General features: G+C 39.2%; 1 protein-coding gene and 1 long non-coding RNA gene across 10 annotated transcripts in view; one reads left to right on the top strand and one right to left on the bottom strand.

The window, feature by feature from the left end:
- The first annotated feature begins 782 nt into the window (after positions 1–782).
- LOC138757678 (uncharacterized) lies at positions 783–2,977 on the top strand. Its single transcript, XR_011353804.1, has 2 exons — positions 783–1,095; positions 2,766–2,977. It is a non-coding gene; the product is annotated as an uncharacterized lncRNA (long non-coding RNA).
- The window catches only part of elf2a (E74-like factor 2a (ets domain transcription factor)), a 145,678-nt gene continuing 133,913 nt past the window's right edge, over positions 2,500–14,264 (bottom strand). For 8 of the 9 annotated variants that reach the window (XM_069925368.1, XM_069925367.1, XM_069925372.1 and 5 more), the window contains 2 exons: positions 7,063–7,440; positions 2,500–4,994 (listed from right to left, as the gene is read on the bottom strand). In XM_069925368.1, the coding sequence (XP_069781469.1) occupies positions 4,358–4,994; positions 7,063–7,440 (1,015 nt within the window). In that variant the 3' untranslated portion in view covers positions 2,500–4,357. The remainder of the gene's footprint in view (positions 4,995–7,062; positions 7,441–14,264) is intronic. The other variant, XM_069925371.1, reaches the window with a different exon arrangement.

Below are 14,264 nucleotides of genomic sequence, written 5' to 3'. Positions count from 1 at the left end.
ATGATTAATATCTAGCACACCCTAATTCTAGTAAACATCTGTATTTTAACTATTGTACCATGTTACCTGTAGCCCATTGGTGTTGAGAAGGACCTATCTTGTAAATATTACGAACAAAAACCCCTTACACATTTGAGGAATCTGATTTCTATGCCAGACAGGTCTGACAGCTATACAGCTGCTTTTATAAAGGCAGATTAGATCAAAATTGTTATTTGTCCTTTCTGACATTTATCTTTGATTAGGACACTATTTTCCTCAAGGTTTCTGGGCTACTGCCTCCCAGAGGTATTTTTGCTGCATCTCAATGTTTATTGTGAAGGTGTTCTTTAAGTGTCTCCTTTGGCCTATTTCTTTTCTCCATTGGCAAGCTGAGATCCACCTCAATTTACAGACTTACCAGGGTCTCAACACTGAAGGATCTGGTCTCCGTCAGGGCATCGATGATGATGCAACGGTCCTACTCTGACAATCTTCACAAGATTGTGGTGTCATTCCTGGTTGCTTAGGCGTTCTTCCTTTGTCATTGAGTTTCACAATGAATTTCAAGGAAGATCATCAAGCCTTTGAGAGAATACATTACCGTGTATTCTCATGTCGTGTTTATTGAACTGCAAGCAAGTCTACTGAAGTCATGGCTGGCCCAAAGTAATCTATAATCTCAACATCCAGATTTGCCCTTTGGGTCTGAAGGTTTCCATTGATCTCTGTTTAACTAATACTATATTAATTGTGTAATTGCTACGTTAAAAAAGACTCAAACTATTAATTCCTGAGCAAAATACTTAAACTGCTTTAACCAATGCTTTAATTTTACATTTGGTTACATTTCCTTACATCCTAGCAGATAGGCTCTCAGCCCAACGTGTCTCAAAGCATTCCTATACATCCCACTAAAATCCTTGTAACCTTCCTACCACCAATCCATTACCAAGAGCCAACTAACCTACCAACATGTCTGTGGGATTTGGAAGGAAACAGAAGATCCCAGAAACAATCATGAGGTCACAGGAAGAATGCAAATTCTACTCACCACCAAGGTCAGATCGAAAAGATGGTGGTATGGCATTACCAAATTTCAGGCTTTATTACTGGGTAATTAATATACATTACGCTTTGGACTTTGTATTCTGAGATGGATGGTTGTCCTTTATGGGTGGAATTGGAGAAAAATTCGGTTAGAGGATATTCTTTAACTTCTCAATTAGGTGCTTCTCTCCCCTTTGCATTATCTAAAGTACATAAACAATATTTTAATCTAATTCTGATATACATTAAGGATTTGGTTTCAATTCATTGTTTTTTTTAATTTTAAATAATTTTGTTCTGTCTAGTAAAATTTATTCCAATAATTTAAGACATCAAGCTTTTGCCCTATGGAAAGATAAAGGTATAACAACCTTTCTTGATCTGTTTGAAGGAAATTATTTATTGTCATGTGATCAATTAGCTGAAAAGTTCCATTTGCCTCAGACACATGTTTTTAGATATTTTCAAATTAGGACTTTTCTACACACTTTTCTGCCAAATTTTCCATTTGCCTTTTCAACTAATTTGATTGATACCCTTCAATTAAATCCTTCCCAAAAAAGATTGATAGCTAATATTTATATCAGTTGACTTAATTTACATCCTATATCCAATGATAAAATTAAAGGTGCTTGGGAACTGGAATTTGAGCAGCTACTTTCTGATGATGCATGGGAAAGAATTTTTCAATTTGTCAATTCTTCAACTTGCGCCCGTCACTCTTTGATTCAGTTCAGGGTAGTGCATAGGGCACATTCATCTCAGGACAGATTGGCCCATATTTTTCCTAATGTAATTCCTATCTGTGATAGGTGCAAATCCAAAGAGGCCACTTTGACTCCTATGTTTTGGTCCTGTACAAAATTAGATAATTTGTGGCAACATATTTTTGAAACTTTAGCTAAAGTGATGGACCTAGATTTACAGCCAAACTTACTCACAGCTATTTTTGGGATCAGACTTTGCACCTGTTTCAGCCCAAAGGATAGTAACTGATGGCAAGGAGAGCTATATTACTCAAATGGAATGATTGCAATCTGCCTACTTCATTATGTCACGCTTAGATTTAGAAAAAAATTAGAAGTTGGGCATTTGTTACTAACTTTAACTTTGAAAAAACCTGGTGACCATTTATTCAATATTTTCATATGACTCAAACTAATAAACAAAATTGAACCACTTCCAGTTTTTCTCTCCAAGTGCATTGTATTTACTCAGGAAGAATCTCTTTCCTACTTACTCTGAAATTACTCTCAGAATGTTTTTGATTTTTGGGGTTTTTTTAAATCCAAAAATAAACAGAAGGTCAAGCGGAAAGCCAAAACTGCAGAAGCAACACTATCTACTGCACCAATGATCTATCCATTTCTAAAACAAAAGGTGGGTGGGTGCATTCGGTCTTTGTTGATTTTGGGAATATTTTCCATCTTCTACACGTGGCCTTTAAAGAAAATGCATAGACACCCGATATACTTCGTATTTCTTTACCAAAACACAATCAAAACAGGATTCACTGTTAAAGTTTGGTAAAATCTACTTGAATGCACTTTGAAACAAGAGTACAACAAAATAGAATATACTTCAAATGTTGAAACTGTACAAACATCTTCAGTCAGAACACTGGTAATCTCCCTAATCAATCATTAAGGAGGGAGTTTCAATACCAGAATCCAGTTTTAAAAAGCAGGTGGCTATGAAGGGTTTAACATCATTTTGTTTTGGTCCATTTGTTTCAGGTTTTTGAATACATTTGAACAGTGAGCACTGGTGAAATCCAAAGGCAGTACCAAGGCAAAAAGGAGACACCATGAAGGAGCTGGATAGCCAAAGTTGAACATTAACTGCATTATGGTATCTCAACTGTTCAAACCAATACAATATTCCCCTCTCACACACATCACAGTTCATCATCATGTAAATAAAAAAATAAAATGGATGGACAAAAGGATGTTAATTATAATTTCATTTGACATTTTTCTTTTTAAAATATTTGGGTCCTGATGGCAAGACTTCCTCTTTAATTGAAGTCAGCAGGTTTAGAACTACCTGAAAAGGAACAGCTCATTGCACAAAGCTAGACTGAATATGACACTTAAGTGGCAGGAAAATAAAAGCAAAATGTTCATACATACACCAGGGCAAAGTGACACAGGCATTATTTTAAAAAAAAAAAGATTATAGCCAAAGGTTGGTTATTTAACTTGACCAGAATCTATTTATCTGCCAGGCTCTAACTACCATAAAATAACATGTTACTCCAGAACAATACTGTGCTTCGTGTAAGATTAAAAAGAGCTTTTAACAAAAAGCTAGTTCATACGTAGCTTATTTTTCTTTAAAAATAGAAAAACTCATTGTCATTTAACATTGCTCACGAAATGTAATTATACAAATCCTGAAAATACACTAAGCCTCCGAGTAAAAGCAGTAACTTCCATTTCAACTTAATCCTTCACATTCCATACGGTTTGTAGAGAATTCACTTAGCACCAGTAGAAGGAAAAGTACTGTGTGCACACAGTGTTATTTAAACAAATGTTGGTATTCCTTTGAAATGCAATAGGCAGCTTTCAATTTTAAAGAACTAGTGTTACCAGGAACTTCATGCAAGCATCCAATTCTGCAACAAACTCTTGCATGCAGTTTAGCTTGCCGCCCATCAAGGACAGTGAGCTGTTCCAATTTTATGGTCGTACAGATACAAGAACCATTGTCTTCATAATTTTATAATTCCAGGGAAGACCAATGTGGCTATTTCCTTAAAGGAAACAATGAGGAGGGTTGGGGGACATGACAATGAAAAATTAGAGAGCAACAATATCATGGGATATTTTATTCTGATAATATGGTAGGTCTTAAAACTGGAAAGGTTTAGGTTAGTAAACAAGACACAGGATTAAGCTTCACTCTTTATTAAAATCTGATGGGAGGATTGGAATGTTAGAAAGGGACCCCCCACACTGCAATGCATAGGCAGACTTTATAATGAAGATAACTGTTGGGAATGGAAGTAAAATTCCTGATATCACTTGTGCTTTAAAATTTCTGAAGTTTCCAAACCAATCACACCAAATTATTAGTGTTTCAGAAATTCTTAGTATAGACTTAAAATGTAGTGAAACACATGGTCCCTTTTCTTGGATCAATATGCAACCAATTGCATCTGAATTTACTGAAGTCTCATTTGTTCCTGTTTGAAAAGTTTCTTTGTCAGCATTTGATGATGTGGCTCAAATCCCATTGCAGAGCATGGGATAGAAAAAAGTTTGTTACCTGCTGGAAACATTCCTTTCAAAGTTCCATTATGAGCTCTCTTAGAGTTGCACTATTATTTTTCACCAGTCACTGTGGCTTCCGCCTCTGTTTTCATTGTCAAGGGAAGGGCAATCGTTGATGGTGCACTGACCACCACCCAACGAGTTACTGTCTTGCTCCCCTCTACTGAACGCTCTTTCGTAATCACAGGCATAGTATGAACATCAGCTCCCACCTTTGCGGCCACACCTTCCTGCTTGACCTCTGCCCCTTTGATAACCGCAGTAATAACTCGAGCAGGACTCTGGCCTGTAGCTTGCTGGGAAGGCACTGCGAGTCTCATTACAGGTGTCCCTCCTGCTATGGACATCGGAGAAAGAGCTCGAATGGCAGCCTGTGCTCCAACTATGTTAATGCTGCCAGTTGTAGCCAAGCCTGCCTTTGTCTGTAAGTGACATTGAGTTATCTGTGATGCAGGAATGGTGATGATTTTAGTAGGTTGCATGGTGATCGCGTCTCCATTCTCTGTCGTGGAAGGAGGCACCATTGTTGGGATGGTTTGGATGAGAACCTTTGGAGTAGAGACAGTCGTGTTTGTGCTGGTTATTACTGTTGAAACGGGCTTCATCGACTGAACAGCCACCGTTGAAAATTTATGGCCTGAAGAGGTCATTACCACAGGCACCTGCATTGCAACACGGACCATTCTGCTGTTGGCAAACAAACAAAAGTCATGAGGAACAGAGAACTATTTTTAGGCTCTATTCTACCACATGGTATGCATCTGACAGCAATGAATTTTCTTTTAGGAAGAATTACAACTTCAAGTATATGGAATTATTAAAATATCTTCAGTCATCTTTTTTAAACAGTGAGGTGCAAATAACATATCTTTTTCTGGTTTACAAAACTTAGCAATTGTGTCTCTGAAACCATTTTTACTCAATTTTGTTGCAACATTCATGAAACATTTTAGTGAGCAAATCTATATTTTTAAATGTCATTTCAGAAAGGAACGGATGAAAAAGTGAGAACAGAGTCCCCAAACTCAGCTGTTTGACTCATTTATTCCTTTTTGCATACTTCTTTCTGGCTTTTACTCATCACGATTTATTGGAAGTTTCTCCAGTATCCAAAGATGCATCCAATAATGGGAGAATCTGGCAACCTCCCTTCTCTGGATTATCCTTACCACGTACATACATTAAAAATATCTGTATCCTAATATAAAACCCTGTGAACCATGTGTTTGGCAGACACAAAAATACAACATTTTTTAAAAATATTGATACCACAAAGAACAGGCTTTGCTTCTCTACCTCACTCAAAACATCAATTACAAATGGTAAGTGTCTACTACAAACACAGTATACCTACCCATCACTGATCAGAAAGCAACAACAAATATTGGATCACAAGTGCTTCAGAATAGAACAGTGATGAAGATGACCTGACAGATCCCCTATTCCCAGAAAGAAGAAACATTCTCACAGCCAAGATGAATTCTTTGCTTTAAAAACCTTTTCATACTTTGTTCTTTAAGTCTTATACCACAACTTACACAGGGATATTTAAAAACAAAGCACTCCGTGGTGAAACATAGCACATGCACTGAACAAAACAATGGAAAGTTTGAAATCTTGAAAATGACAAGATTTAAATAACATGTATGCAGTGACAAAATCATTCCATAATATTTACATATTTTGCGTTATATTTTCTTCCTAATATATTTTCATATATTTATTTTCTTCTTCTTTGGCTTGGCTTCGCGGACGAAGATTTATGGAGGGGGTAAAAGTCCACGTCAGCTGCAGGCTCGTTTGTGGCTGACAAGTCCGATGCGGGACAGGCAGACACGATTGCAGCGGCTGCAGGGGAAAATTGGTTGGTTGGGGTTGGGTGTTGGGTTTTATTTTAGATTATATTTATATATATATATATATATATATGTGTGTGTGTGTGATTATTATGTGCTGTGTATTGTGAGTGCATGTGTATGCATTGTAGTCAGAAGACACACTGTTTTGCCTGAATATATATAGACAGTCAGATTTTAATAAACTTGACTTGAAAATCAGTGAGGAAATAAGAGGCTTTTCTCCCCAAATGATCCTAAAGATAGCGTTCAGTAGAGGGGAGCAAGACAGTAACTCGTTGGGTGGTGGTCAGTGCACCATCAACGATTGAAGGTGTTTAATGTGGATTTGCCAATGTGGTGAATGATATCCAAGCCAGTTACATAACAGATACAAGTGGCATAATGCAATATATTTTGAGTGCTCATAACCTTAGAAGTGAAGAGGCCAGAGAAGAAAGGAAGGTTGAAAGAATGCAATATTTAATGGGACAGATTCAAAAGGAAATGTTAAGAGATCAATTTATTCACAAAAGGAGGAAAGAGGATTGAGTTTCAGATTGAAAAGAAGGGTCTTCAGCTTCAAACATTAACATCGTTGCTCCTTCCCCAGAAGCTGTCTGTTTCCAGCATTTTCTGTGTAATTACTGTTGCAATGATCTAGCGAAAGATATGTAGAGCATGTAGACAAGCTCCATTTGCAGAGTTGTTGCAGCAATTAATACAATTAAAGAACAAGAGTTCAATATTCCTTCAGAACTCAACTACTGTTCTTTTCAGTTGCATTATTCAAGCGACTAATAAGAAATGGGATTTTCTTGTGCCCTTGACCCATCACCTCCTCCAGTTTCAAACATGCATCCAAACCAAAACTTCCATAACTAACACAATCAAATTTAGCATTTCGGGAAGTGACTAACCTTGGAACTGTTGTAGTTACTACCGGTAGGGAGATTGCAGGCACTGGAGATAGGACTCCACTGTGGCCAACCGACGAGACCTTCACTGCTGCAGCCTTCCCCACCTTCACAACACTCTGCTGTGCTGAACTCCTCACCCCTCGGGAAGCTGCCACAGATTTTGAGGAAATATGAGAAGAGATGTTTTCTAAAGATGGGGAAATTCCTTCAGATAAGTGGTCGACTACATCAGTTTCTATTTCAGGTGTATAAGATCCCTCAATATTGGCTTCAGTTTTGTCTTCATCAATAATTACCAGGTTCTTGGGCATTTCTTTAAACTGATAGACCAAGCGTTGTCCTTCCACCTTGGCCAGGATCCCTCTTTGATAGTAGTACCTAATAAAAAATTAAAAATTCCATTTTGACATAATGCCTCTCACAACATAAGATATCCCAACATTTTGTGTGATCACTGAACTGGTGCAAAAATAAAAAATAAGACAGCAGATGTTGGAAATCTGAATAAAAAGAACAAACACTGCATAGATCTCTGAAGTTTCTCTAAAACACTTCTGTACAAAGCCAATTAAATGAATTTCAAGAAATTATCAGGCCATTATCATCATGATAGATTTCAATAAAATGGAACCAAAAATTTTGTTGTGCAACTTATACCAGGAAAATCAGCTGAATGCCTTGTCTTGATCCTTAAACTTGAGAGTTCACATATAAACAATAATGGGAAAGTGCCACTAAGGAACAGAGACTGAACCAAACCTCAGACTCCTTCACAACACTTCCAACTCCAATCCTTATCACCATACAGAATGTGCACCATCAGCTTGAGATACAAAAGATGCTGGAATCTGGAGTAAAAACAAGCTGCTGGAGGTGGTCAGCACCTATCAGTGGGAGAAAAGGTTTGGTCAATATTTCGGGTTGAACCCTTCATCAAAGTTCTACAGAATAGAGAACCAGTATAATTAGTACAGGGAGGGGTTGGATAAGGGCCAGTAGGCGATTGGTGACCCAGGGAAGAGTGAAAGATGACAGATGGGGAAGGTAAGAGGTGTTGGGTGACAGGGGCAGTTGATTGGCAGATAGTAAAATCACAGAAATGCTGGAGGAACTCAGCAGGTCTCACAGCATCCATAGGAAGAAAAGATATAAAACCAACATTTTAGGTCTGAACCCTTCTTCAATGAACAAGTGAAAAGTAGACAAGCATCTGAATTAAAAGTCTGGGAAGAATCAGCAGGGGGAGGACAGACCATAGACAAAGGTGTTAGTTAGATATAGAGGGAAAGACAGGAGGAAAGATGAGAATTGATAAGGAGAGGGGGTTGGTGTTTTTGCCCGTGAATGCAGAGCTGGGAAAAGGAGACAGAGGAAGAGAAACGGAACTTAGACATATGAAAGATGGGGGGAGTGGGTGGGGAGAGAAATGGGGGCTAATAGAAACTGGAGAAGTTGATATTAATGCCATCTGGTTGGAGGGTGCCCAGACAGAATATGAGGTGTTGTCCTTCCAATCTGCAGGTGGTCTCAGTCTGGAAGTGCACGAGGACAAGGACAGACATGTCGGCAAGGGAATGGGGCGGGGAATTGAAATAGGTGGCCACTTGGAGATCCCCACTATTGTGGCAGACCAGAGCCAAAATGCTCAACAAAGCGATCTCCCAGCCTGCATCCAATCTCTCTGATGTAAAGGAGATCACAACAGGAGTACCTGATGCAGATGACCCCTGCAGGTTCTCAAGAGAAGTGTTGCTTCAATTGGAAGGACTATTTTGGCGCTGAATGGTCGTGAGGGAGGAAACGTGGGCACAAGTGGATGGACCACCTCCTTCAGTCAGAGGGCTAAGTGCCAAGGGAGCGAATGGGAGTCATAAAGGGAGTGGTCCCTGCAGAATGCGGAAAGGGGAGGAGGAGGAGGAATGCATGTCTGGTAGTAGATCACATTGTAGGTGGCAGAGATGGTGGAGGATTATATGATGGATCCTGTCCTTGTTGAACATGGGTCAGAGGGAGCCATGGCAGATGTGTGGGTAATGGGGGATATGCAGGTGACAGAAGAGTTGATGGTGGTAGAGAGAAAGCCACATATTTTAAAGATGGAGGACATCTCAGATGATCTGGCATGGAAGACCTTGTCCTGGCAGCAGATGCAACAGGATGGTGGAATTTAGAGTAAGGAATGGAATTCTTAGAGGGGACAGTGTGTATTCAAGGTAGTTGTGGGAGTGGGTGGGTGCCAGGCAAAGGAAGATAGAGAACAAAAAAAAATCAGGTAATGGAAGATGAAACATACTATTCCGGTTACTGTATCCACCTTCAGCGCTATTTCAGGTCATACACCACTGGAAAGCTTAATTTTTATTTTTATTTTAGACATACAGCATGGAAACAGGCCATTTCAGCCCACAAGATCCAGGCATGTATTACCATAGAAGCCATCCACTGTAAATTTTAGGTCAAACAAAGCTTTGAGGCCCTATCCTAACCCACAAAATCGCTAGTGGTTCTGACATTCATTCAGCCATTATTCTGAAGTCACTATATGGATTGGTTCAAGTAATGCCCATAATTAAAAATTCTCATGCTGTTGGTACCCCTCCCTACAACCCTCTAAAATTAGGCTTTTCTCCAATTCCGTACTTTGTGCACGTTAGATCCTTTTGCTGTGCCTTCAGCTTCCTAGATACAAGTGCCTCAGTCCTCTTTCTGAACTATTCTTCCTTTAAGATTATCTTTATACCCAATTTTGGTAAAGTTTATGGCCACTCAGCTTTAATACCTTCTCAGTCAGATCTTTGTCATATTTTGTTTAAAGATGCTTCACGAAGTGACTTGGATTTTTACTGCATTACAGACACAAGTAGTTGTCATTGTTGCACACCCCCATGTCCGCTGATAATCCTCTCCTGTCCATATCCGAGGAGGGCTGCTTTCAGAGAGTGAATCCGAGGAAAGCATCTGGTCCGGTCAGAGTATCCGGCTGAGTATAAAAATGTGCGCTGACCAACTTGCCAACTGCTTCAAATAGGGGTCAATCAGACAGACTGGTGCCCAAAAAGAGTGCAATTTCCTGCCTAAATTTCTACCGACCAGTGGCACTTACATCAACGGTGATTAAATGTTTTGGAAGGCTGGTGTTGAAACATACAAGCTCCTGTCTGAGTGGCAACGTGGATCCATTCCAATTTGCCTACCATAGCAACAGGACAATGGTGGACGCCATCCCACAGGATCTACACAAAGCCCTAGATGCATACATCAGGATGCTCTTTATCGACTACATATCAGTATCATCTCCTCAAAATTCATCAGCAAACTCCAAGAACTGGAACTCTACACCCCACTGTGTAATTGGATCCTGGATTTCCTCAGGGAGGATTGGTAAGAACATCTCCTCCACAATCTCCATCAGTATGGGAGCACCACAGGACTGCATTCTTAGCCCTCTGTTCTATTGGCTATACACCAATGACTGTGAAGGTTGATATGACACCACCATCTACAAATTAGCTGATGATATCATGGTAGTGGATTGTACAAAAAGGGGCCATACAGGAGTGAGATTGAAAACTTGGCTGAATGGTGCACCAACAATAATCTCATTCTCAATTTCACCAAAACCAAGGAGCTGATCGTTGACTTTGGGAAGGGAAAACCAGAGGTGTTCAATCTCGAGATAATTGGGAGATCAGAGGTGGAGAGGGTGACCAAATTTAAGTTCTTGAGAGTCACTATCCCGGAGGATCTTTCCTGGACCCAACACACTTACGGCATTATGAAAAAAATCACGTCAACGCCTCTACTTCCTCAAGAGTTTGCAGAGGTTTGGTATGACATTGGAAACCCTGGCAAATTTCTACTGATGTGTGGTGGAAAGTGTGCTGACGGACTGCATCATCGTCTGGTATGGGGACACCAAGTTACGCCTTCCAAAAGGCAGTGGGCAGAGCCCAGGACATCACAGGCAAAACCCTCCCCACAACTGAGAACATCTACAACGAATACTGCCATCAGAGAGCAGCAGCAATCATCAAGGATCCACACCACCCAGCACATGCTCTATTCTCGCTGCTACCATCAGGAAAGAGGTAAAGGTGCCACAAGACTCGCACCACCAGGTTCAGGACCAGCAGCTACCCCTCCACCATCAGACTCCTCAACAACAAACTCAATCAGGGACTCATTTAAGAACTCGTACTTTTCCTCTTTATTTTTTTCTCTCTGAACTGCACAGTTTGCTTTCATTTCTTTATTTGTTTACATGTGTATGCTGAGTTGGTTTTTTTCCGTGCTACCAATAAGAGGTAATTCTGCCTTTCCCGCAGGGTAAAGAATCTCGGGGTTGTATGCGAAGTCGTGCATATTCTCGGTGACAATAAATCTGAAATCTGTTGAATAGGTTGATTGATTTTCCCAGCCTCATTTGAAGGACCAGGTCTGTCACCATAAAGAGGTTATTGAGAACTGTGTCAAATAGTCCACAAAGTTGACAGCAGGAGAGATGTCTCTGTAGTTGCTAAAAACAGTAGTGTCTTCATTCTTGATCATCTCGATAAATACAGCACCCAAGGCCTCCTGGTAATGCCATCTTCTTCCTGTCAACCTGATAACTCTATCAAATTTTAGAAGCTCGGCGGTTTTGCCACCTACTCCTGAGGCTCCTTGGTTTTTCGATTGGCAAGTTCTGCTTATCAATCAAAGGTAGTGGCACAGTTATACATTTAGCACTGATTGGCAAAATCTGTGGAAAAAAGTCAAGGGCAGCAGTGGTGGAGGAATATTTTGAAGTGCTTCTTCCTTCATGGTCAGACTGCATCCCTCCTTGATAATCATCTGCAAGTTAATCATACAGCATGGAAATAGGCCATTCAGCCCAATGAGTCTACATTGAACATCATCCATTCATCCCATTTTATTTTCTCTACATTCCCAATCTCTCCCCCCACCACCACCCCCCCTCCCCAACACAAATTCTAACACTCAACTATACACTAGGGGCCATTTACAGTAAATCAATCTACCTACCAATCCTCCAGCCTTTGAGGTGAGGAACAAAAGCAGAGCTTCTTGAAAAAACTAGTGCAGTTACAGGGAGAACATGCAAACTCAACAATGACAGTATCAGAGGTCAGCGTTGAATCTGGGACGCTGGAGCTGCAAAGAACTGACATTACCTGAACTGTGCCATTGGACACTGACCCATGTGGGCCAAACATGGCTTTTTCAGCACTGAAAACCATCACATTGTAGCCATTAGCAATAGATGGGTCAGTGTACTTTCAACCCACTATCAGCTGTTTCTTTTGATCTTTTGATTAGTGAAATCCAGAGTAGGTCCCTTGCAATCGGAATCAGGGGAATATATAATGGGGAATAAGGAAATGGCACACCAATTAAATTCTTACTTTAGTTCTGTTTTTACGAGAGAGGATACAAATAACCTCCCAAGGATGTTGGGAAACATAGAGACTAATGCAAGGGAGGAACTGAAAGAAATCAGTATCTCTAAGGACATGGTCTTGGGGAAACTGATGGGATTGAAGGCAGATAAATCCCAAGGGCCTGATAATCTACATCCTAGGGTACATAAGGAAGTGGCCATTCAGATAGCAGATGCTTTAAGAATTATATTCCAGAACTCGATAGACTCAGGATCAGTACCCATGGATTGGAGGGTAGCTAATGTTACCCCACTATTTAAAACTAGATTAGAACTAGATAAAATAGGGGAAAAGATACCTGAACACATATTATATAAAAGGGATGAAAAATTGGTACAACGTAGGAGTTCTCCAGTATTACATCATCTCCTCAATATTTGGAAAAAGATTCATGTAGAAAGGAATAAAACAAATTACCAATTACCAAAACTACTCCCTTTTACAATAGATAACCTTTCCTTTAGAGAATGGGAGAGAAAAGGGATCAAAAGAATAGAAAATTGTTTTTCAGGAAATAGATTATTATCCTTTGAACAAATGAAAGATAAATACAATATAACTCAAGATACAGTGCTGGCATATTACCAATTGAGATCCTACTTGAAGGACAAATTAGGAAGCAGTCTGAGGTTACCAGAGGGAAGTAACTTTGAATATGTGATTACAGATACAATGATAATCAAAAGATTTATAACAAATATGTATATTAAACTGCAAGGAAAGGAGAATGAGGAAACAAATGGTAAAACTAAACAAAAATGGGAACAAGATTTAAATATAAAGATAAAAAAGGAAACATGGAAGAAATTATGTCCTGGAACGATGAGAAATACAATAAATACGAGGTTACGTATGATACAATATAACTGGATGCACAGGCTATACATTACACCTCAAAAGTTAAATAAATGGGACCCAACAGTATCTGACAGATGTTTTCGATGTAAAAAAAACAAATGGGAACAACAATTCATGCAATCTGGACATGTGAGAAAGTTGAAAAATTTTGGGAAGATCTAAACCAGATATTAAATAAAATTACAGAAAACAATATACCAAAAAATCCAGAGATCTTCCTCCGAAGTAACATAAAAAACAAAGAATTTGGACTTGATTTGGATGGTGCACAAAAAAGATTTGTTAAGATAGCTCTAGCCGTAGCAAAAAAATGTATTATGTCAACCTGGAAATTGGAAGATAATTTGAAAATACAACAATGGTACATAGAAATTCCATTAGAAAAAATAACATATAGTTTAAGAAATAATATTGAAATATTTGAACAAATATGGGAGCCTTACATGAAACACATTAGAGAAAACCTACTGGGGACATTCACTACCTAAATTAACAAAAGGAGAAGGAAATGAAAAGAATTGACTCAGTGGAATTTCTTGTTTATTTTTATTGAATGACAACATTGTTTGACTGGATTAATGTATCTTAGATTTTCTACTTTAAATGGATGGGGGGGGAGGTAGGGAGGGTGGGATGGGAGGGGGGGGAGAAAATGACACTGTATATATTTGAAAAGGAAAATGTATGTATCATGGTCAATGTGGTTTATGGTGTGAAAAATTAAAAAAAATTTAAAAAAAAGGGGGGGGGGAGAAAAAGCGGGGAATTATAGGCTGGTGAGCCTTACATCAGTAGTGGGCAAAATGATGGAATCCATTATTAAGGATGTAATAGCGGAGCATATGACTAGCAGAGCAGGGATCGGATGGAGTCAACATGGATTTACAAAAGGTAAATCGAGCT

Source organism: Narcine bancroftii, chromosome 3 (assembly GCF_036971445.1).
Source record: "Narcine bancroftii isolate sNarBan1 chromosome 3, sNarBan1.hap1, whole genome shotgun sequence".
Taxonomy (NCBI): domain Eukaryota; kingdom Metazoa; phylum Chordata; class Chondrichthyes; order Torpediniformes; family Narcinidae; genus Narcine; species Narcine bancroftii.
This window is presented reverse-complemented; position numbering and strand designations above follow the sequence as displayed.